Consider the following 26,379-nt stretch of genomic DNA (forward strand, 5'->3'; position numbering starts at 1 on the left):
TCCAATGTTAGAAATAAATACTAACTTTCGGTCAATGTATTGCAACAATACATTTACATACAAATTACAAATCCGTTGTGGGGTGTAAAGGAGGATTTAAATATATATATATATACACATTGGCAATTATTTTTGTGAGAGAGGAATTTGAAAGGAATCGATGCAATATATTGATTTCGAATTTTGACACAAGGCCAAACAAATTTGGGGAAAGGCTAATTCGATTACATCGACTTCAGTATTCAACTGTTACTTTTTTTATCGACCCTGAAAAGATGAAAGGCAAAGTCGACTTCGGCGGAATTCGAATGTGAAGGCCGGCGAAATGCAATCAAGCACTTCGCGTGGTATCGATGCCAATATGTTGACGTTTTATATTTAGTTTATTATCGACCCCAAGTGAGAACTGAACCCTGAATCAAAGGGAGAGCAAATTTAAATACTCCTAATACATATTAGTATGATGTCTTCTTATACAGCAGCGATCGAGTCCTTAAAATGCAAGTTTTTAATAATATAACAGATTACAGAACACCTTGCTTAACCCACTACCCATAAATCTCGATTTTTAGACCCGGAGAAGCAGGCTTCCGATAGAGCTTCATCTGATTCTTTTACACATCAGTCAAAATGGAGGCCGGTGTATCGTCGATGTTTCCTCTCGCTGTTAATTTACTGTTTTCAATTGCTGGGATATTTGTCACACACAAAATTCTCCTGAAATGTAAATCTATGTTTATAAACGCCCATTTATTTGGTATGGATCTTAGTAAGAGGCAATCCAAAAAAATGTAAGTCGTTCAATTTTTGTTTGTTATAATAATTAATAATAAATAAACAAGCCGGCATGTCTTAATTGAGATTCGTATCTAAATGTTTGTTATTCAGATGCGTAATTAGTTGGCATATCACAAAGAAAGAATCTATAAGTACCGGTCAAGTTTCTAGTTCATAAAAAATATAAAATATATAAGAGAATCAGCCACACTTTTATTAAATTAGCGGGTTTTTGAAAGGACATGTGATGTGTTGTTGTTATTATGTATGTTGTCGAATTTGCCACCTGGCTTCTCGTTTGTAGACGTTTCCTTTTAACTGTTGTCGCTAATGATCTTCGTGTTGTTCATTGCATCAGCTGAATTTAATATTTCGTTATATATCTAAATCCTTTTTATACCTTTAAAACGTTTTAATACATTATCACGTATTGTATTTACAATAACCAATACTACTTATTATCAGATGCTCTTTTTTTTTTTAATGTTAGTTTAAAGGTTAAATAAACAACTTATTGCAAACTCTCACACCACATATACAAACATGCATACATGCACGCACATATATATATATTCCTGAAGATTTCATTTGAATGAAACAGTTCTAGTCCTGTAGAAGCTCCTTCTATAAAATAAATTATTTACTCTGCTATGTATTGAGTACCTTATTTACTGTGGTTAACCCCGACTCAACCCGGGACCTACATATATATATATATATATATATAATATATATATATATATATATATATCTGCACACAAATATACAAAGCAGATAGATCTGTTATGAATTTTCACAGCGTAAAGTTTACCCGAGATAAATTGATGATATTTAAAGATCGACCATAATTTATCAAATCGATGACATATTTTTACTGCTCTCTGAAACTATGTTGACTTTTTTATTGTTAGAGAGGAACATAGTCAGTTGTATTCGACCCTGTTGTCCTTCTTACCAACTCACCACACCCAACGAAGGGTGTCTCCACATAGTTGCTCGACCTGCTAGAAATAGCAGCTAAATCGCCCTCAAATCACTCCATGATATCTTAAAATAAGGAAGGACACATTTGATAATGTAGCCTTCTATAAACAAAGCGACGGGATGGCCACGGCAGTCTCCACATGGTTGCTCGACCTGGTAGAAATAGCGGCTAAATCTCCCTCAAATCACTCCATGATATCTTAAAATAAGGAAGGATACATTTGATAATGTAGCCTTCTATAAACAAAGCGACGGGATGGCCACGGCAGGGACGTCGATGACTAAAAGTCTGCTCGATCAGAGCCAACCTGAAGTTCAACAACATCAATCGAACTGGCGAAAGTAAAGAATACGTACACCCGGTATTTAGGGTTATGATTTGGGTTAGGGTTAAGGTTTTTGTTACGCCGAAAACGGGGTGTACGAATTCTTTACCTCCGCCATTCGAACTTTATATTAACTATTCGATTTTAGCCGATACTGATTATGATCGATTTTCTGGGACCCTTCATTATCTATCGATATCGACACCCATGGGTTAACTAGCATAAATAAACCTTGACAGTGAGAGAAAGGAAACACCAGACTAATTAGATTTTATGTGGCGATCAATTTATTTGTATCGTCTTTTTTATAACCCCGTGGTTCTGCTTGTGACGAAAAATAATTGCTCAGAATCAAATCGTTTTATTTAACTCAAACGTTTAACTTCAGTATTCGATGCACAAGAGTAGAGGTGTCCACTTTCATTGTAAATGCTAGCAGTCGCCACCCTTCCACACCAAAGTTTTACCATAAAGCACAATCACCAGAAGTAACAGGAACAGTTTCTTGGCATTCACCGGTGCTCTAAATATTATGTCTCCGCAGTACTTTTGTGTTCCCTGTTGAGCGACATGAGAATTCGAATGGAGTCGGCGTGGGTTTCTTCGATAACAGGATCAATTCTGAACTGTTATGGCTGGCATGCTTGCTCAGCCTGACTTCGCAATACGCCACTGCGGTCCGGAGGTTGCTTGGTCCAGAAGGGGGGTGGATGTATAGGACATGGACTGCAACCACTTTCGGTTATTTTTATTTTTATTTTCTTTTATTATTTTTTTCTACAGAAACCCACTTTTTCGACTGTGGAGATTCCGAACCTGCAAAAAAAAAAAAAAAATCGGCATTTCAAAATTTTGTAAAATTTCAATTTTTCAAATAAATAAATAAATAAACATCCCTCCCCTCTTACTAAAATAGCAGGCGTAAAAAGTATCTAAACAAAGCTCGACATACTAGAAACAGCAGCTAAACGACGAATCACGTTTTCAAAATTTTAATTTCTGCCACACCCGCTTTTTTTTTGCCAGAGGGGAGGAGAGGGGGAAAATTGAAATTTTGAAAACGTGTTTTTGGTGTTTTCAAAATCTTCGATTTTTAAGTACGCTCCAACCGGAAAGTCCGACAAGCTAGAAACAACAGCCAAATTAAAGATCCACTTTGTAAATACAAATTACCAAAAAAAAGTTTAAAAATTTTTAAAGGTAATTTTGTTGTCGTGTGTGTGCAAAAAACTAATTTTTACATATCTCTCTTTTAACTCCAAAAGACCCTCAACCACAACATGCTTTCTGAATCAAATTTTGAAACGCCGATTCTTTTTGCCGATTCGGAATCCCCGCAATTGAAAAGGTGGGTTTCTGTAGAAAAAAATAAATAAATAAAATAACCTTTTCCCAGAAGGGACCCTTCAACATTGTTAAGATGGCTGCAATCAAACAAAATTTGGTAGATTTTAAGTGTGGTCTTTGAGATGGCACTGTAGTCTCAGTTGAGACAGTGTGAATTTCAACATCTGGTTATTTGATACGGGTACAATAACATCCATCAGTTAACCATGATCGCACTTCACTTCTCGTTTATTACTAGGAATGTGGAGAGGTTTTGATTAAAGAGTTTAACAGTTGGGACATTTAAGCATAATTTCACATCCAGAGAACTATCTCCTTTAAAAACCTCAACAATTCACAAGTTTTGTTAGCTTTCACTTTGTCAGAATGAACACATTAGTCAGCTCTCTCTCTATCTGCTCAGTCAAAGTCGACTCTCGGTCACTCGTTGGATCAGTGTCCTCCAGTCAGTTCTATCCTGGGCCGCTTCTTTCAGATTGGCTATGTCCATTCCAGTATCACTCTTGATGGTGTCAAGCCAGCGGGTTCTTGGACGGCCTCTTAGTCAGCTATAATCTTAAATTTTCTGACAGGATTAATAGACTCAAATAAAGTTCATTCTAATTACTAACTTTAGGTCACCTTCAATCTTCATTTCAGTCTCAGAGGTCTGGTTGGGGGACCCCGCTAATCTCTGCCTAGTTTCTACAGTCTTAACTACAGAGTTGTGGACATCTACAAACAGGCTGAAGTCAGACTGTGGTAGAACAGTGGCTAACTTGCATTGCCAGCAGTTAGCAAGGTTGCATGCATAGGCAATGGCCAAGTATTTTATTCATCTGCACAGTTTATCATCATTGTCATAATGATCATTTGATGTCCATCTTCCATGCTGGCAAGCCAGAGGACTACACAAGGATCCACTGTCTGTCTTGGCATGGATTTTACAGCTGAATGCCCTTCCTAATGCTAACCATTCTTCAGAGTGGACTGGGTGCTTTTTACATGGCACCAACAATGGCGAGGCTGTTTTGATATGATTTTCACAGCTGGATGCCCTTCCAGTTCATCATCATCATCATCATCATCATTTAATGTCTCGCTGTACAGCCAGCCAATGTCTTGACAATGAGTTTGGTAGATGGAAACTTTGGAAGCTCATAAATATGAGTGGGGTGCTGAAAAGTTCTGGTATTAAGGGTATTGTGAAATACCTGCTCTGAGGCCAACACTTCTGAGTTCTTTTTACAGGGCTTAAGAAACTGAAGGACCACTGCTATAAGTGTGTGAATTTGAGAGGGAAATATGTTGAATAAAATCATAATTAACTGATCCTCCTGTATTTTCTTTTACCCAGAGCCAGAAACTTTTCAGCACCCTCTTGTATGTGTGTGTGTATTTTGTTATCCCCTGTCACTACTTGACAACAGGTGTTGATTTGTTTATATCCCTGTAACCTAGCATTTCAGCAAAAGAGACTGATAGAAAAAGTACCAGGCTCAAAAAATGCACAGGGTTTGATTTGTTTAACCAAACCCTTCAAGGCAGTGCCCCAGCATGGCCACAGTGCATTGACTGAAACAACTGAATGATGAAAGATAAAAGATATCCCTTTAAGCTATATCACCTTTGTTTTTGCTTTTTCAAAGAAATATTTTTTTACAAATAAATAATAAATTTCACTTCTATTTTTTGTGTTATTTATTGCTTCTTTTTCTTCCCATTATTTTTCAGTCCTGAATCTCAGGGAGTTATCATTGGTACTGTGTTTCTGATAATCATGTTTTTGTTCATTCCTGTACTATTCTACAACTATCTGACAAAAACAGCAGATAATGAATTTCCTCACAGCAAAGTAAGTCCTTTCATATGGCTCAGCAATTTTCCATTTTTATCTGTGTGTATTTGTGTGTGTGTGAGTGTGTTTGGAACATTCCCGTAATCCTTAATAGGTCTCTGAATTGATATTGCAGTCTTTAACCCTTTAGCATTCAATCCGGCCATATCCAGCCTGATTACTGGTAAGTTTACTGCCGTCGATTCCTCATGAAGAAAGTTCACCCTGAGGAAATATATTCATAGTCTCTTACCATTAATAGATAAAAACTATTTTATTGTGAGGTATACTTGCCATCTCAATATGGCTAACCATTAAGGGTGGTTGTTACTGTAGCTTGTAGCCCCAGGAGAACATCGTCTCCAGCTGGCTTTAGGCACACTTTCTGTGTCCTATCGGTATTTGCAAAGGGAGGTCACCCTTCCCTCGTCAACCTAAGTGATACGCATGGACTGCAGTTTCTAGGTTTTGACCTGTCATCAGCGTACGACAATCACCGGTTTTCGATGAAAAGGTGTTCTGAGATTTATTATAACTATTTTATTAAAAAAAAAAAAACGAATTGATGACAGTGAACTTACCACACATGATCCAGCCCAAATATTCCACCTGTTTTATGTTAAAACTAACCAGATCCAACCTCTCACACCTACCCCACAATGTCATTCTAGAAATATATAAACATGCCATTGAAATCATGAAGCAACAAGATAATGCTTGATGAATTCAAAACAATGTAAATAACTAAGCAATACATTTGACAAAGAAATCTGGATACTAAAGGGTTAGCCCTTTTGGTATAAACTCATTTGTGACTGCCCCTGGTTCTATAATACAAACCTGTTTTGAGTGACCTGAATTAAAACTCATCTGATACTGCTCCTATCTCTATGATATGAACCTGTTGTAAATGATCTGAATTAAAACTTTGCTTCAAAACCTGTTAATTTGTGCTCTAAACACTAACTTAACGATACTCTCTCTTTTACTCTTTTTACTTGTTTCAGTCATTTGACTGTGGCCATGCTGGAGCACCGTCTTAAGTCGAGCAAATCAACCCCAGGACTTATTCTTTGGATGCCTAGTACTTATTCTATCGGTCTCTTTTGCCGAACCGCTAAGATACGGGGACGTAAACACACCACCATCGGTTGTCAAGCGATGTTGGGGGGACAAACACAGACACACAAAATATACACACACATACATACATACATGTATATATATATATGAAGGGCTTCTTTCAGTTTCCGTCTACCAAATCCACTCACAAGGTTTTGGTTGGCCCGAGGCTAAAGCAGAAGACACTTGCCCAAGGTACCACGTAGTGGGACTGAACCTGGGACCATGTGGTTGGTAAGCAAGCTACTTACCACACAGCCACTCCTACGCCTAATAGCAAAAAGTTATTTTAATAAATTCTTCGTTATGTGGTTAAGAAGATTACTTTGCAACCATGTGGTTTTAGGTTCAGTCCCACTGCATGGCACCTTGGGCAAGTATCTTTGAATATAGCTCCAAGCCTTATGAATGAATTTGGAAGATTGAAACTATGTGGAAGTCCATAGTGTGTGTGTGTGTTTGTGTATAAGCAAAGTAGCTAGTTAGAAAGTCTCAGTAAGAGATGAAAGTAGTAACTATACTGAGAAGTAATGTTTATCGCCACATCAATATGGCTGTTCGACATTACTACTGTTTTTAACCCCAGGAAGAGCCTCCTCCAGCTGCTTATTGATGCAGTCTGCACCCTGTATATATTGCAATCAGGGGAGCAAACCCCTACCGTCTTCTAGCAGATGACAGGATCACCAGACTGAATGGTTTCAGGCTATTTGTGGTTTGCTCTCCAACGGTACCAAACCATTAATAATAATAAATAATTATAATGATGATGATGATGTAAACACACCACTATCAGTTGTCAAACGATGTTGGGGGGACAATTTGTGGTCCGCTCTCCTGCTTGCAATATGTATTAGGTGCAGATTGCATCGATAACCATCTAGAGGAGGCTCTTCCTGGGGTTGTAGTAATGTCAAACAGCCATACTGATGTGGCAATAAACATTACTTCTCAGTAGAGTCATTATTTTGATCGCTTGTAGAGATTTTCTAATTAGCTACTTTGCTTGTTGCAAGATGAATTAGTGACTGTCACTTGGTTTTTCTATATATTACAAGCTGGAGTGAATTCCTACTATCTCTAGCAGCCAGGTGTTTGCCACTGATGATGGGCATGAATAGCCCAAAGCCATTCGGTCTGGTAGATCCTGCCATCTGCTAAAAGATCGTAGGGGTTCACTCCCTTGTTTGCAATATATACCAGGTGAAGGTTGCATCAATAACCAGTTGAAGGAGAATCATCCTGGGGTTAAAAACTGTAGTAATGTCGAACAGCCATATCGATATATATATGTATGTATACAGTAATCCCTTGACTATTGTGGGTGTTATGTATACTCTTTTGCTCTTTTGCTTGTTTCAGTCATTTGACCATGGTCATGCTGGAGCACCACCTTTAGTCGAGCAAATCGACTTATTCATTGGAAGCCTAGTACTTATTCTATTGGTCTCTTTTGCCGAAATGCTAAGTTACAGGGACGTAAACACACCAGCATCGGTTAACAGAAAGCAATTGGCCATAGAAAATCTGCCTTAACTGTTTGGCATTTAAACTGGCCATTTCTTGCCCAAATATTCTACCTGTTTTATGTTCAAACTGACCAGATCCAGCTACTTACACCTGCTCTACACTATCATTCTAAAAATAAACAATCGCGTCATTGAAACCCTGAAGCTATGAGATAATACATGATTAATTCAAAACCGTGTGAATAAATAAGCAGAACATTTGACAAAGTAGCCTGAATGCTAAAGGGTTAATAAGTTTCCTTTGACCAACGTTAGTGTGAAAAAGTAGCCTTTAAAATGATGATGATAAATATGTGTGTGTGTGTGTGTTTGTAATTAATGTATGTTGGAGAGAAAATTTATTTGTACCATGCTGCTAATTCATTATGCTGTGATTCAGAGTTTCTCATTCAGTATGATTCCTCAAGCAGAAATGTTTTTGTTGTCTGAAGGATCGTATCAGATGACAAACTCTGAGTAGAGATGGTGTGAATCACTAGCTTCATATGAAAAAAATACATCCATTCATACACTCAGCCAAGCTTACATATATACATTCGTACGCACAAACATACATACATATGTATGTACATACATGCACATACATATGTACACACATACATGCATACACACACGCGCATACATACATTTATTTATTTATGTATAATGGGTAAGAATATGTCAAAGAAGCATATAACAGATTCGGATAATTTGTGCTCATACTGGCCTGGATACTTAAAATCCAATATCAAGCAGGGGAGAATAGAATTCAGGTAAACAAAAGTAGGTACCAGTCAAGTTAATTAAAGTATAATAAAATAAGAGATGCATATATATATATACTCTTTAGGGTGTCAGCATCATGATCGTAAGATTGTTGTTTCGATTCCTGGACCAGGTGACGCGTTGTGGTCTTGAGCAAAACACTTCATTTCACGTTGCTCCAGTCCACTCAGCTGGCAAAAATGAGTAACGCTGCGATGGACTGGCGTCCCGTCCAGCTGGGGAACACATACATCATAGAAACCGGGAAACCGGGCCCATGAGGTTGGCTAGGCTTTAAAAAAGGGTATATTTATTTTTATATCTTAGTTCCAGATCACTTTGTGCCATCCAGCCTGACTTGAAACTTATAGCGTCTTCATCCAAATGCTGTTGCGCTTCCACGAATAAGGAAGTACTGTCTACAATTGTAGCTTTTAATCTTCGAACTGTCAGACTTAAGAACTCTTTTCCATTTCATTGTTTCCCTCCCCCTCCTCCTCCTCCTTATGATCTGAACAGTTTCAAGTCTAAAGTAAATTCATTCCTTTCTTCTTAATTTCTCTTTCTTCAAAGTCCCTTACACTCTATGGTATCTTGGATCTTTTCAGTTTGAACGGCAGTTTTTTCAAGCGGTGTCATATGAAATTGTCACCCATAATTATGACCCTAGTATCAATCTATTGCATTTCAATGTTTTAGGGTTAGGGTTAAGGGTGGGGGGAAGGGTATCTTTTTTTCTTCACAAATGTAAATAAACCCAATCTGTTTCTTAAACGGGGGACATATTCATACGGCACAGAATGTTTTTTAACTCAATGGACGTCATTGATTGGTTGAAATTGCAGAAATTGAAGAAGAAAAAACAACAAATATCTTACAAACTATAGAATTTTCTCAATAAAGCCAAGAGAAAAAGATGTCTTATAAACACATTCTACCAGTATACAAAGTTTAAAATTTTTTAGTTACCTAGAAATTATTTTAAAAACTGCCGTTCAAACCACAAAGATCCGGTATCTTGCCTTGTTTGGGACTGCCTTATAAAAAAAAAAAAAAAATTATCAACCTGTGTTTCTGTTTAATTTTGCAGTTTATTGAATATCTAGCTGCATTACTGTCCATATGCTGCATGATCTTTCTTGGATTTGCTGATGATGTTTTAAATCTTCGGTGGCGCCAAAAGCTCTTGCTTCCGACAATTGCTTCTCTTCCCTTGCTGATGGTGTATTTTGCTAATTTTGGAGCAACTCTAATCATTGTACCAAAACCATTTAGAGGAATTGTTGGTTTCGACTTGGACCTACGTAAGTTCAACTTCTCATAAGTCTTTCAGAAAAATCTACTTTTCAGATATTTTTTATTTTCTTTTAACCATTGTCATCATCATCATCGTCGTTGTCGTTTAACGTCTGCTTTCCATGCTAGCATGGGTTGGACAATTTGACTGAGGGCTGGCGAACCAGATGGTTGCACCAGGCTCCAATCTTGATTTGGCAGAGTTTCTACAGCTGGATGCCCTTCCTAATGCCAACCACACCGAGAGTGTAGTGGGTGCTTTTACGTGCCACTGGCACGGGGGCCAGTCGGGCGGTACTGGCAACGACCTCGCTCAAATCTTTTTACACATGCCACCGGCACAGGTGCCAGTAAGGTCATGTTGGTAACGATCACGCTCGAATGGTGCCTTTTACGTGCCACCGGCATGGAAGCCAGTTAGCTACTCTGGCAACGATCATGCTCGGATGGTGCTCTTGGCACCCTACTAGCATGGGGCTCAAGTGCCAGTAAGACCTCTCTTGTTATAATCATGATTGTCATCAGAACCACCAATGTGACTGCCTTTTTTTTTTTGCATTCTGACTCATTACATTAAGTATATATAATAATAATAATAATAATAATGAAATTATTGTGTATGGTGCTCAGGTGCATTATAACTCATCAAAGGTGCATGTATAGTACATAGAATTATTACAAAAGTCAGGAAAGTGAACAGTGTATGAGTCATGATATACATGTGTGCATACATATGGAGCAGGGTGGATATCAGGTGTAGTGTTGGTGAATTTCAGGAAGCATGGAGGATGCAATGCTATCTTCCACTTAACTATATACTCTTTTTGCAGAAGGCATCCCTAAGAAATTTTTCTGCAGCTAGCTTTTCTTAATAAGTTATGGCTAAAATGAAGAGTTAGAATATAATAAAGGCTGAACTCTTCAATAAGCATACATTTCAGCTATGTGGAAGTAGGCCAAATGAGAAATGAGAGGAAACAGTAGCCAGTTAGTAGTGACCTTAAACTTTTCAGTGACTTATAGAAGAGGCTAGAGCTGGTATCGGGACTCTGACTTGTGAAACTACTGACGTTAAACAAGAGTTTTTGTGTGTGTGTGTGTGTGTGTGTGTGCTTGAAAATTTGTCAGGTTTATTTGTTATATTTATATTTATAGTTGCCTATCCATAATAAATTTCAAGTGGCACTAAAATCAGATTACATTACACTCACAGTCTATGTATGTATACACGTGTATGTGAGTGTGGGTATATATATATATGATTCATAAATACATCATATATGTGTTTAAATATCTATACATACATACATATATATATATATATAATATATATATATATATATATATATATATATATATGTATATATGTATATATATATGTATATATATATATATATATATATATATATATATACATACACGTAGGCACAGGAGTGGCTGTTTTGTAAGTTGCTTGCTTACCAACCATATGGTTCTGGTTTCCGTCCCACTGCATGGCACTATTTTGGGCAAGTGTCTTCTATTATAGCCTCAGACTAACCAAAGCCTTGTGAGTGGATTTGGTAGATGGAAACTGAAAGAAGCCTGTCATATATATATATATATATCATCATCATCATCGTTTAGCGTCCGCTTTCCATGCTAGCATGGGTTAGACGGTTCAACTGGGGTCTGGGAAGCCAGAAGGCTGCACCAGGCCCAGTCTGATCTGGCAATGTTTCTACAGCTGGATGTCCTTCCTAATGCCAACCACTCCATGAGTGTAGTGGATGCTTTTTACGTGCCACCAGCACAGGTGCCAGACGAGGCTGGCAAACAGCCACGGTCGGATGGTGCTTTTTACATGCCACCAGCACGAGGCCAGTCGGGGCGGCGCTGGCAATGGCCATGTTCGGATGGTTCTCTTACGTACCACCGGCACTGCTATCACAGCTGCAATTTCCGTTGATGTTGATCGATTTCGATTTTGATTTGGATTTTCACTTGCCTCAACAGATCTTCACAAGTAGAGTTTTGTGTCCCAAGAAGGAAAGGTAAGCATAAGTGGACTGGTTACATCCCATGTAGAGGCCACGGGTTATGATCTCACTTGTCCTGCCAGGTCTTCTCACGCACAGCATACTTCCAAAGATCTCGGTCTCTAGTCATTTCCTCGGTGAGACCTAAAGTTCGAAGGTCTATATATATATATTTGTGTGTTTGTTGTTTGTTTCCCCCACTATCACTTGATAACTGATGTTAGTATGTTTACATCACTGTAACCTAGCGGTTCAGCAAAAGAGACCGATAGAATAAGTACTAGGCTTACAAAGAACAAGTCCTGGGGGAGGTCGATTTGTTCGACTGAAGGCGGTGCTCCAGCATGGCTGCAGTCAAATGATTGAAACAAATAAAAGGATAAAAGAATACATCATGTATATGATGATGGACTCCATTGCCAAAGACAACTTTTGAGGTTTCAGTTTTTTTCTGCCGAATGACCTGCACAGATGATCTGTTCATTGGGATTAGATGTATGTGCCGCACATTAGCTCACTACCTCCATCAAATCAACATTGCCTGAATGTAAACAGTGTACATCGTCATTATTGTTTTAATGTCTACATTTTCTTGCTTGCATTGGCTCGACAGGTTTCGTTACAAAGGCGGCGAGCTGGCAGAAACGTTATCACGCCGGGCGAAATGCGTAGCCGTATTTCGTCTGCCGTTACGTTCCGAGTTCAAATTCCGCCGAGGTCAACTTTGCCTTTCATCCTTTCGGGGTCGATAAATTAAGTACCAGTTACGCACTGGGGTCGATGTAATCGACTTAATCCGTTTGTCTGTCCTTGTTTGTCCCCTCTGTGTTTAGCCCCTTGTGTGTAGTAAAGAAATAGGTATTTCATCTGCCACTACATTCTGAGTTCAAATTCCACTGAGGTCAACTTTGCCTTTCATCCTTTCGGGGTTGATTAAATATGTACCAAGTTACACACTGGGGTCAATATAATTGACTTAATCCGTTTGTCTGTCCTTGTTTGTCCTCTCTGTGTTTAGCCCCTTGTGGGTTGTAAAGAAATAGGTTTTGTTACAAGCCACCGTCTGACATGGTTCTTTGTTATATCTGGGGCACACAGAGAAAAATTTTCCATCCTTGTTGCTATATAAAACATATATTAAACCCCAAGTGAAATCGTAGTCATGGCTGATGCTGGTGTCACGTAACTGGCACTTGTGCTGGTGGCACATAAAAAGCATCTATTTCTTTACTACCCACAAGGGGCTAAACACAGAGAGGACAAACAAGGACAGACAAATGGATTAAGTCAATTATATCGACCCCAGTGCGTAACTGGTACTTATTTAATCAACTCTGAAAGGATGAAAGGCAAAGTCGACCATGGCAGAATTTGAACTCAGAACGTAGCGGCAGATGAAATACCTATTTCTTTATTAACCACAAGGTGCTAAACATAGAGGGGACAAACAAGGACAGACATGGGTATTAAGTCGATTACATCGACCCCAGTGCATAACTGGTACTTAATTTGTCGATCCCTAAAGGATGAAAGGCAAAGTCGACCTTGGCGGAATTTGAACTCAGAACGTAACGGCAGATGAAATACAGCTAAGCATTTTGCCTGGCATGCTAACGTTTCTGCCAGCTCGCCGCTTTGCACATAAGAAAAAAGCACCTTTCAAGCATTGGGAATCATGGAAGCAAAGTGGATGATGCTGGTGGCATGTGAAAAGCTCCTTTTGAGTGTTGGGCCTCACCGAGACAACATCGAACGACCGAGACCTTTGGCATTATGTTGTGCTTGAGGAGAAGACCCATCAAACCAAGTAAAATCAGTCGTGGAAGACACTGATGTTACACAAATGGCAACCGTGCTGGTGGCACGTAAAAGTACCCACTACACTCTCGGAGTTGCTGGCGTTAGGAAGGGCAGCCAGCCATAGAAACCATGCTAAATTAGACTGGAGCCTGGTGCAGCCTTCCAGCTTGTCAGCCCTGGTCAAACCATCCAACCCATACCAGCTTGGACAACATACATTAAATAACGATGATGATGATGATGATGTGCTACTAATACAATGATTTACTGTTCTATGATGTTTCTATCTTACCATCACGTTTCAAATGATTTACATTTATGTCAAAGAGTTGCAATGTTCACCATATCCTATCTTATCTCACTTCCTATACCATATCATTTGATATCATTCTGTTTTACTTCAGATATATTATATTATGTTTATATGGGAATGCTTGCCGTGTTTTGCACAAACGCCATCAATATTTTGGCTGGAGTAAATGGTTTAGAAGTTGGTCAGTCTGTCATAATTGCTGCATCTGTACTAATTTTCAACATTATTGAGATAGTATATGGTAAGTGAAGATTTTTTTTTGTTTCTGTATTTTTTTTTCTTTGTGTTATTTTTCAAATTATCATTTCATTTTTTTGTACGTCATTGACTCTTTTTATCCACTGCAATTTCATTATCTCTAACACACGAGATTAGATTGCAGTGCATTTGAATTTAGGTTTGTGTGTGTGCATGTGTGCGCGGTTAAGAAGTCTGCTTCACAATCACATGCTTCTAGATTCAATCTCACTTGCTCAACACCTTGAGCAAGTATATTCTGTCTCAGCCTCAGGTTAGTAAATGACTTGCGAGTGATTCTGGAAAGTTCACTGACTCTGTGTGTGTGTCCCCATCTCTCTCTGTATATATATATATATATATATATATCATCATCATCTTTTAGTGTCCGCTTTCCCAATCTTGCATGTGTCAGACAGAATTTGCTGAGGCAAATTTTCTATAGCCAGATGCCTTTTCAGTTGCCAACCCTCACCTGTTTCCATACAAGGTAATATTTCCCCATGGCCAGACTTGTTTTTCACTGAAGAATGAAGGTGAACAACATTCCTTGTATGATGCTGATGCTTATTTGCAACCATCATATGATGTCACATTAGTAAATAAATACATACAGAAATTTTATCCAATATTTTCTGTATAATTCATTAATTTCCTCCTCAAATTTGTAATCGTGCTTCATATTGGGATAAAATGTTTGTCTCCTTTGTAATAGCTATGACCTTTAAGACGGCATGTGTATATAAATTATATTGTTTTCTTTATATTGTTGATTAGCACAAATCTGGAAGAAACCAGCTCAGTTTTATAGCTTTTATAACCTGCTTTAAGTTTTTAACAGTTTGTGTCTTCAAAATATTTCTTCACACTTGGGAAGTACTTGAAACTATATTTTCTAATTCATGATGGAATAATTCATGTTTACTCTCAAAGCTCTTAATCAAGTCACAACTTGTCAGTAACTTTCCCCAAAGCTTACAACTTAGCATTAAGTTTGTTCAGATGCAATAAAAACACTATGAGTTAACTGACTTGAGCAAAATCACTTAGCTGGAAAAAAACCTCCTGTTTTTCATGATTTTCTTATTTAAAAATAATCTTATTTCACTTAAATATTCAACAAAACAGTTCAAGTACTGAATTATAACATCACCCAACCATAGATGTCATTTGTGTTTCCATCCATACTTAATTATAAAACTAATTACTGTGGGTTTTTTACCCTTTGTTATATCATTTTCTCATTGGTATCAACCCGGGACAGTGAAACTGTCCTGCACGCGATTGTGCAATGCCCCAAGGTGACTGAACTCTGGGCTTATGTCGAAAACCTGCTGTCGCATTCGAGAAGAGTACAACTGTCGAGCGAATCTGTAATTAAGATCGTTCCGCCGACCTCCCTGAATAGGGAGGAGCGAGCCTGTTTTCTCTCGGTAGTTGCTATGGCGTAAGAAGTAGCATGGAAGACGAGAGTGAAAGGAATTGCAACAGGTATGTTCATCTCCAGTCTCGAGCTAATCGACTTTTTCGTTTTCCACATGAAACGGAAAATAAGGCTGGAGAAGAAATGCCTGTCGCAAAGTGTGTTTTGTAAAAGATGGAAGTATATAGCAAGTATGTTGCGAGTGAAAGAACTTGTTTAAACGAGAACAAAACAAAAAGGAAAAGGCAATGTCTTCAGTGTGAGTATGTCTTTTGTGGGGTCGACCGCGTCCTCCGCTTCATTTTTTGCTAATCACTCATTCTCATTTAATTGTATATATTTTAATTGTTTATTCATACGTTTTGTCTCATTTGATACCCTGACCCCAACGTTTGTTTTGTCCCCTCTTTTTCTCAACCTTATGGTGAATAAAGAAATACTCTCTCTCTCCCCCCTCTCTCTCCTTCTTTCTCTCCCTCTCTCTTTCTTTTTCTGTCTTTTGCTAGCTAAGAGGTTAGTTACTGTAATTCTTCAATAACATTTCCATCTCAGTCTCACTGTCTTTCACTTTCTTTCCTTAGGTAACCAACCTGCCACACATGAATTTTCCATCTATTTTTTAATGCCATTCACTGCCTTGTGTTGTGTCTTACTCTGGCACAATTGGTGAGGAAATGCTTTTTTTTATCTTTTTGCTTGGTTTCGTTTTGCTTTTTTTCTACCATAAATATTTATGTTCTGTGGCAAATGTTATAGTTGACTGTCCTCATTATGATAACTACAACTTACAATTTACTTAACCCTTTAGTATTTAAACTGGCTATATCCGGCCCAAATATTCTACTCATTTTATGCTCAAACTGGCCAGAACCAGTATCTCACACCTACCCTGCAATGTCATTCTAAAAATAAACAATTACATCTTTCAAATCTTGAAGCTACAAGATAATACCAGATTAATTTTTTTAAATGTAAATGAATAAAGATTACTTTTGACATATTAATTTGAACGCTAAGGGGTTAAGCCTTTATTTAGGCACAATGTGGCTGTGTGGTAAGAAGCTTGCTTCCCAACCACATGGTTCTGGGTTCGGTCCCAGTTCATGGCACCTTGAGCAAGTGTTTTCTATTGTAGTCTCAGGCTAACCAAAGCCTTGTGAAAGGATTTGGTAGATGGAAACTGAAAGAAGCTTGTCGTGTATATATATCTTTGTGTCTGTGTTTGTCTTCCACCACGGCTTGACAACCAGTGTTGGTGTGTTTATGTCCCCATAACTCAGTGGTTCAGTAAAAGAGGCCATTTACAAAAAAATGATAAGCACTGGGGTTGATAAGTTCGACTACAATTCTTCAAAGTGATGCTCCAGCATGGCCGCAGTCTAATGACTGAAGCAAAGACTGAAACAGTACTCATGCCACTTAAAAAGTACTGGCCCCATGTAAAAAGCCCCCAGTACACTCTCTGGAGTGGGTAGCTGTTGGGGAGGGCACCCAGCTGTAGAAATCAAGCTGCAACAGATTATGAAACCTGGTGCAGTTCCTATCAAGTTGTCCAACCCATGCCAGCATGGAAAATGGATGTTAAATGTTGATGATGATGATGATGATGATGATACAGGAGTGGCTGTGTGGTAAGTAGCTTGCCTACCAACCACATGGTTCCGGGTTCAGTCCCACTGCATGGCATCTTGGGCAAGTGTCTTCTGCTATAGCCTCGGGCCGACCAAAGCCTTGTGAGTGGATTTGGTCGACGGAAACTGGAAGAAGCCTGTCGTATATATGTATATATATATATGTATGTATGTGTGTGTATATGTTTGTCCCTCTGGCATTGCTTGACAACCGATGCTGGTGTGTTTACGTCCCCGTCACTTAGCGGTTCGGCAAAAGAGACTGATAGAATAAGTACTGGGCTTACAAAGAATAAGTCTCGGGGTCGATTTGCTCGACTAAAGGCGGTGCTCCAGCATGGCCGCAATCAAATGACTGAAACAAGTAAAAGAGTAAAGAGAGTATACATATCCAACAACTTTTAAACTTTGCATCTTTTTCTAGGTACCCTGCTGAAGTGTTTGTTGGTGACACTTTTTGTTACTTCTCTGGCATGACGTTTGCTGTGGTTGCCATCCTGGGACACTTCAGCAAAACCCTTCTACTTTTCTTCATTCCACAAGTGTTCAACTTTCTCTATTCAGTGCCACAGCTTTTCCATTTCTTACCATGTCCACGACACAGGATACCAAAGTAAGTGGGTTTCACCGACTTTGATTATTCACTTATTAATTTTTGAATCATCATAATCATCATCACCATCATCACCACCATCACCACCATCACCACCACCACCTCCATCATCATCATCATCATCATCATCTTCTTCTTCTTCTTCTCCGTCACCACTGCCACTGCCTTTTCTTTTCTGTTTCAAAATTGGGGTCAGTATCGGCCCTTGTGGGGCATTGGCCTATGTGGTTAGCCAAGGGATTGATAAGATTAAATATTCCAATTATATCAATATGATATCACACGATCAACCAGATTATTGGATGGTGTTACACATCACTGGTCACAATGCTCCTTGCATTGTTTTGCTTTCAAAACATACCACTCCACTGGCTAGGCAAGCAGACCAACACTCCTCCTGGTCATGAAGCCAGTCCATTGCAAGGTTATTCACTTGCAGTAGAGTGCATTAGAGCAACTTGAATTGAAGCATTCAGTTCAGGAACACTACATGCCATCTGTTCCAAAAATTGAACCCACAACAATCCTCCTTATATATATATATATATATATATACATATATATATATATATATTTCTAAACTTCGGTATGTGGTAAAGCAAATCTTTGCTGAACCCTTATTATAATTATACTCGTAATTATAAAATATTATATATATATATATATATTTCTAAACTTCGGTATGTGGTAAAGCAAATCTTTGCTGAACCCTTATTATAATTATACTCGTAATTATAAAATATTATATATATATATATATATATATATCACGATATTGACCAAACTATTAGATGTTGTTATACATCGCTAGTCACAGTGCTCTTTGCCTTATTTTAGCTTTTAAATGATGCCACCCCACTGGCTAGGCGAGCAGGCCAACATTCTCTTTGATTGGTAGGCTAGTCCACCCCAGGATTACTCACTTACAGCTGAGTGAACTGGAGCAACATGAAATGAAGTGTCTTGCTCAAGAACACAACACACTGCTCAGTCTGGGAATTGAACCGCCAGTCTAGCAATTGCTTAGTGGCATTTCATCTGTCTTTATGTTCTGAATTCAAATTCTGCTGAAGTCAACTTCATCTTTCATCGTTTTGGGGTTGATAAAATAAGTACCAATTGAAGACTGGAGCCAATGTAATCAACTCATGTCATCCCCTGAACTTGCTGGCCTTATGCCAAACTTTGAAACCATTATTATTATTATTTAGGTGGTGAGCTAGCAGAATCATTAGCATGCCAAGCAAAATGCTTAGCATCATTTGTCTGTCTTTACATTCTGAGTTCAAATTCTGTGATGGTTGACCTTACCTTTCATCCCTTCAGGGTTGATTAAATGACTACCAATTGAACACTAGGGTCAATGTAATTGTCTTATCCCATTCCCAAAATTGCTGGCCTTGTGCCAAAATTTGAAACCATTGTTTTGGTTTGGCTCAGGTTCAGGCTTGTTCCTTGTAGGATTTATGTGGGTAGCAGGTTACTACCTGTAACCTTAGGTATCCACAAGTTTTCAGCAGTTTTTCAAGTGCTTAGAATCCTCCTGATAATCCTTGCTGTTCCTAAGAGACAAACTTTCTGTTGGAGCTCTACCAGGCATTCTATTTCTATCTCTTTCAGCCATTTATCTATACCTAGTTGGGAAGGGCAGGCTGTTTTTCTTTGCCTGAAGGCCTTAGTGAAAGAGGTTGTGTGGTGAACCAGATTGAAAGGGCTGAAGACACATACCTTCCTCTTTGGCCAAGCCCACATCAACTTTTTCAAGTTTTACTTGAAAAAGAAAGTGAGGATGAAGAGGGAAGTTATGCTCTCCAACAATTTTGTTATATTTGAAGACCTATTGAAGCAAGTGAAATCAAATCAAAATTGCTGACGTGGCCGATGACAGTACCGCCTGATTGGCACTCGTGCCAGTGAAATGTTAAAATCACATCCAAGTGTGATCGTTGCCGGGGCCATGGATTGGCTCCCATTCCGGTGGTACATAAAAAGCACCATTTGAATGTAATCATTGCCAGAGTCGCCTTACTAGCATATGTACTGGTGGCACATGAAAAACCACATTCGAGCATGGTTGTTGCTAATGCTGCCGGACTGGCTCCTGTGCAGGTAGCACATAAAAACACCTTTTGAGTGTGGTTGTTGCCAGGACTGCCTGACTGGCTCTCGTGCCAGTGGCACGTAAAAGTGCCCACTACACTCTCGGAATGGTTGGCATTAGGAAGGGCATCCAGCTGTAGAAACTTTGCCAGATCAGATTGAAAGAGGACATTAAACGCCGACGATGATAATGATTGTTTTTGTCGTTCATTGTTTACACGACTTTCATGTAACCCCACATTATATTTGTCCTGTGTTGTCCATTATGCTTTTTTATATAAACTCTTAGTGGTTAATAAGGAAATCATTATTATTAATATTATTGGCAGGAAAAAAGCACCATCCGACCGTGGCCGTTTGTCAGCCCCATCTGGCACCTGTGCTCGTGGCACGTAAAAAGCACCCACTACACTCATGGAGTGGTTGGCATTAGGAAGGGCATCCAGCCGTAGAAACATTGCCAGATCAGACTGGGCCTGGTGCATCCTTCTGGCTTCCCAGACCCCAGTTGAACCGTCCAACCCATGCTAGCATGGAAAGCGGACGCTAAATGATGATGATGATGATGAATTTCTTATTTCTTTATTGCCTACAAGAGGTTAAACATAGAGGGAACAAACAAGTACAGACAAATGGATTAAGTCGATTACATTGACCTCAGTGCATCACTGGTACTTAATTTATTGACCCCGAAAGATATAAGGCAAAGTCGACCCCGGCGGAATTTGAACTCAGAATGCAGCAGCAGACGAAATACCACAAAGCATTTCGTCTGGCGTACTAACGTTTCTGCCAGCTCGCCGCCTTATTATTAATTTCTTTTAATTTCTCTTCTCTATTTTTGCAGATTTGATCCGAAAGCAAACAAAGTAGGAATAAGCCTCATGAACTGTGAACGTAATCAAATCAAACCGCTTGGGTGGATAATGCTAAAAGTGTTGTCATTCTTCCGTCTCATCCAACTAAATGAAATGAAATCCAAAAATAGCAAAGAAACTGTTATAGAATGTAACAACCTAACATTGCTAAACTTAGTATTAGTTTATACTGGTCCACTTCATGAAAGAACTCTTGTCTTGATTCTCCTCTCCATTCAGGTGAGTTCAGCACTCCAGTTTGCACGTATGCACATGCACACACACACACACTCATACACACATGCCATGATTGATCGCTAGCTACTAAACCTTTTTTTATTTTCTCTCTCTGTTTATCGTTAGGCCTAACTCATCATAAAGTTAATACCACCATGACTGATATCCAAACTACAGTGGAGAAGGCTAGCCACTGGATTTGGTTAAAAAGAGATGATGAGCAATGGCTAGAGAAATAGTGAGCTTTATTTAATAGCCAGTTGATCTAGCAAACAGGACCGCATATCAGCGAGGGGGGTCCATGCACATCACATAAATGTGATGGATTACTGTGTCTGGAGCTTGTTATTAGCGGAGATACAGAAATATCGATGCCATATAACTGTCAGTGATGAATTCAAAATGTGCTTCATAAAAACTTGGAATCACATTCCTCAAATTACACTTCAAAATGCCACATGATCTTGGATTTCTCAATTAAAATGCTGTCACAAAGTGCACAGAAGACATTTTGAACATTAGTGAGTGTTAATACAACATCATGCTTTGTGACGTTTATTGTTTACCCTAAATAGACCTTGTGAAAATATAAATCAGCATTTCATGAATTTTCCACTTTTCTAGCGACCACCCTGTATGTGCATATATATACATATATGTGTGTATGTGTGTGTGTATATCTATATATATATATAATAATTATTTGAGGGAATATTAATCCTAACTTACAGGGAAAAAATTCAATTTAGAAATGCTAAATCAAATTTCACACAATATAATATATATATAAAAATTAGAAAAAAACTCCTTTTATCAATTCAAAATGAACAATTAAATTAGACTATCTAGAAAATTACATATAATAGAAATATTAAAATTAAAATAACAATAAAATACCGACGATTAAGTAAATTGTAAAAAAAAATAATAATAATAAAATCGTATATATATATATATATATATATACTCATATGCAATATGTGCATGATATCATAGGTGTGTGTCCTGCAACAAGTTCTAATGAAATTGTATACCTATACACATTTCTAATGAAATGCTTATAGGTATACAATGGACTCACCCATTGAAGATGATATATGAGTGTTCAGTGTTTGACAAATGACCTGCACAAATGATTTGTTTATAGTTATCAAATGTATGTGCCATATATTAGGTCACTCTTTCCATCAAATTGTTGTCTCAACAGGTGCACAGTGTACCACACGTCAGGTGTCAAAGTGATTGCGAACAGCATGAGATGAAGTGTTTTGCTTAAGAATACAATGCACCACACACACACACACACACAGACACACTAGATGAGCTTCCTTCAGTTTCTGTCTACCATATCCAGTTACAAGGCTTTGTTTCAGCCTAAGGCGATAGTAAAAGACACTTGCCTGATGTGCCACGCTATGAAACTAAAGTCAGAACCATGTGTTTGGGACACAAGCTTCTTACCATACAGCCATATATAAATTGAAAAAAGGCGGCGAGCTGGCAGACACGTTAGTGCGCTTGGTGAAATGCTTAGTGGTATTTCGTCTGTCGTTACATTCTGAGTTCAAATTCCGCCGAGGTCGACTTTGCCTTTCATCCTTTCGGGGTCGATAAATAAAGTACCAGTTTCGCACTGGGGTCGATGTAATCCCTTTGTCTGTCCTTGTTTGTTCCCTCTATGTTTAGCCTCTTGTGGGCAATAAAGAAATATATATAAATTGAAAATGTGGCACATGGGGAATAACAAAGGAACTGCCATGACACTGAATCCTTTAAGGCCCTCATGCTTTCCGAAATCCGCTGAAACTACACCTGATTATATATACACTTTAGATGAGTTGTAGTGCACCTGAGCACTGTACACAATTATTATTATTATATTATTATTATTATTATTATTATTATTATTATTATATGATAAAAAAAGACAGGTTAAAAAAAAAACACAATGAATGAAGACATGCTTGATCTCATCAGTTATTGACCAAAAGTCATCACAATTTCGACACCTGATTATATTGTATTAATTTGGTGGTTGTCAGTGACATAAGCTGATGAGGTGTGAATGGGTGGAACAGAAAGATGAAAAAGAACAGAAAAGATTTTATAAGTACAATGATAAGAAAAGATGAGTCTGGATTATGGGGAGACAGAATGAAATAAATATGATGAAAGAAACAAATAGAGAAGGACACTAGCAAAAAAATAATAAGCAACACAGTGATCATCATCATCATTGTTCGACAGTGGTCGAGACAATGGAATTTACCATGCTACACCAGACTTCACGGTCCATCATAGCATTACGGAGGTCCTGTTGCTGGATGCCTGTATCCCTGGAGATTACATCAGGGTAGGAGAGTGTGCACCCTCTGGTATCCAGAGTAGATGGCTTCCAGAGGAGAAGAGTAGTGATAGTCGCATACAAAGAATGTCTTTTGAGTATGCAATAAATATAATACATGATGTGTGAAGTAATGCTAATAGGAAAGGCTTTGGAAAGAAAATATATATATATATAGGCACAGGCATGGCTGTGTGGTAAGAAGCTTGCTTACCAACCACATGGTTCTGGGTTCAGTGCTACTGCGTGGCACCTTCGGCAAGTGTCTTCTACTATAACCTCTAGCCAACCAAAGCCTTGTGAGTGGATTTGGTAGACAGAACCTGAAAAACGCCCATCATATATATCTGTGTGTGTGTGTGTGTGTGTGTGTATTTGTGTCTGTGTTTGTCCCCCACCGAATGACAGATGGTGTTGCTGTGTTTACATCCTCGTAACTCTGTGGTTCGGCAAAAGGAACCGATAGAATAAGTACCAGGCTTTAAAAAAACAAAAACAATACTGGGGTCAATCAATTCATTCGACTGAAACTTCTTCAAGGTGGTGCTCCAGCATGGCCGCGGTCTAAAGAGTTTTAAAAATTCTTTTAAACGACAGAAAATTCATGTAAACCCGTAGAATATACACACACACACACTCTCAAGAGTGCAATACAGAGTTACCTCCCTTATAGTTTTAATATCTCACTTGTTTATTAATGTTATTGCTTCAGATGAGAATTGATCTAACAACCAATGCTCAAAGGTATTCCACTCTTGACCAAACAACTTTGAGCAGACTTTGAGTTGAAAACATTCCAGCTATGACCATTCCTTCAGTTTGTTTTCTTTTGTTCTTTTGATGTTTTATTTACATGTCTCTGACTTCATTAACTAATATATAATAATAATAATAATGAAATTATTGTATACAATGCTCAGGTGCACCACAACTTGTCAGACAGTGCATATAAAGCACATGCAGTAATGTACAAATGTCTGGAAAGCGAACAATGCATGAGTCAGATACATGCTTGTGTGTGTATGGAGGGGAGAAAATCAGGTGTAGTGTTGGCGAATCTCAGAAAGCATGGAAGTTTTGAAGGATGCAGTGCTCCGACAACTAACAACTGATGCCGGCAGTTTGTTCCATGCTTCAGCAACTCTCAGCGTGAAAAAATGTTTCCTAAAGTCATGGGAGCTGTGCTGTTTTCTGACTTTGTAAATATGTCCACGGGTGTTAGATGGGTGGAGTTTGAAAAGGTGCTCAGAGTTATTGTTTGTACGATGGTTGATAATTTTATGGGTGTCTTCCAAGTCAGCTGCCAGACGTTGGAGTTTCAATGTGTCCATACCCAGGGAAGTAAGGCGTTTTTTTTTCTAAGATGGCAAAGTGTCAGTAGCCCTTATTGCTATGACACTCTATTGTTGAACAAATGATTTCTTCATAGAAATTCCATTCTTCTTATTGTTGTTGGTTATATTGGTTCAATTTTTATATTCTTATCTGATCACTGTTTTTTTTATTTTTCAGATTTTCTGCAGTTTTATTGCATTCTTTATCCGTTACCAAGTTGCCAAAATATTCTATGATGTATGAAATGAAAGTCCAAAAATCAAAAATGATTGATGATAATAACAATAATAAATTGACAAAAAAATGCAGAAAAAGAAAAACTCTACTTTTTGTAATGTTATTCATTTCTATGTGTGTGTGTGTAAAATGCAGGTATGTATAGAGGTATAGGTATGCATGTGTGGTAAGAAGTTTGCTTACCAACCACATGGTCCTGGGTTCAATCCCACTGCATGGTAGCTTAGGGAGCTGTCTTCTGTTATAGCCTTGTGCCATAAAGCTTTGTAAATGGATTTGGTGGATGGAAACTAAAAGAAGCCTTAGTATATATATGTATATGTGCATGAGTGTGTGTGTGTGTGTGTGTTTGACAACTGGTGTTGATGTGCTTATGTCCTCATAACTTAGCAGCTCAGCAAAAGACACTGATAGAATAAAGCCAGGTTTTAAAAAAATAGAAAAAATAGGTACTGGGGTCGATTTGTTCAACTAAAATAATTTAAAGTGGTGCCCCACCCCCAAGGCCACTGTTTAATGACTGAAACAAACGATATGAGATATATATGTATCCCTCTCTGTATATATACACATACACACACACACACACATATATGTATGTATATATATATAGGCACAAGAGTAACTGCATGGTTAAGAAATTTGGCTGACTTAACAGTCTTTTAAGGTTGCTTTGAGTGCATCTTTGAATCTTTTACAGGATCTTTTTGGTTTGAACAGCAGTTTTTAACATAATTTCTAGGTAACTAAAAAATTCTAAACTTCGTATACTGGTAGAATGTGCTTATAAAACATCTTTTTCTCTTTGCTTTATTGAGAAAATTCTATAGTTTGTAAGATACTTGTTGTTTTTTTTCTTCAATTTCTGCAATTTCAACTAATCAGTGGTGTCTATTGAGTTAAAAAAGCATTCTGTGCCGTATGAATATGTCCCTCGTTTAAGAAACAGATTGGGTTTATTTACATTTGTGAAGAAAAAAAGATACCCTTCCCCCACACTTAACCCTAAAACAGATTGAAATGCAATAGATCGATACCAGGGTCATAATTATGGGTGACAATTTCATATGACACCGCTAGAAAAAAACTGCTGTTCAAGCCGAAAAGATCCCTTTTACAAAATTGACCAACAGGGCCTTAGAGGCAATGACTAGTGACTGAGACATTTGGAAATATGCAGTGCATAAGAAGACCCGTCAAGCCAAGTGAGACCATAATGTTGTGGCCTATGCCAGGAGTGTAACCAGCACACTTATGCGCACCTTTTCTTCATCAAACACTAAACTCTGCTTG

General features: G+C 38.3%; 1 protein-coding gene across 1 annotated transcript; it reads left to right on the forward strand.

Moving 5' to 3' along the window:
- LOC115221439 (UDP-N-acetylglucosamine--dolichyl-phosphate N-acetylglucosaminephosphotransferase) lies at nucleotides 1–25,174 on the forward strand. Its single transcript, XM_029791620.2, has 8 exons — nucleotides 1–791; nucleotides 5,148–5,268; nucleotides 9,736–9,949; nucleotides 14,164–14,313; nucleotides 16,314–16,398; nucleotides 17,788–17,976; nucleotides 20,924–21,173; nucleotides 25,027–25,174. Exons 1-8 carry the CDS (start codon nucleotides 631–633, stop codon nucleotides 25,090–25,092), a joined length of 1,236 nt encoding a protein of 411 aa, XP_029647480.1. The 5' UTR covers nucleotides 1–630; the 3' UTR covers nucleotides 25,093–25,174.
- The last annotated feature ends 1,205 nt before the right edge of the window (nucleotides 25,175–26,379 follow it).

The sequence above is a fragment of the Octopus sinensis genome, linkage group LG18 (assembly GCF_006345805.1).
Source record: "Octopus sinensis linkage group LG18, ASM634580v1, whole genome shotgun sequence".
Lineage (NCBI taxonomy): Eukaryota > Metazoa > Mollusca > Cephalopoda > Octopoda > Octopodidae > Octopus > Octopus sinensis.

Coding starts and splice junctions, on each gene's coding strand:
- LOC115221439 (XM_029791620.2), top strand. CDS start 631: ATGGAGGCCGGTGTATCGTCGATGTTTCCTCTCGCTGTTAATTTACTG. Junction 9,950..14,163: donor TGGTTTCGACTTGGACCTAC/GTAAGTTCAACT, acceptor GTTTTACTTCAG/ATATATTATATTATGTTTAT. Junction 21,174..25,026: donor TGATTCTCCTCTCCATTCAG/GTGAGTTCAGCA, acceptor TTTATTTTTCAG/ATTTTCTGCAGTTTTATTGC.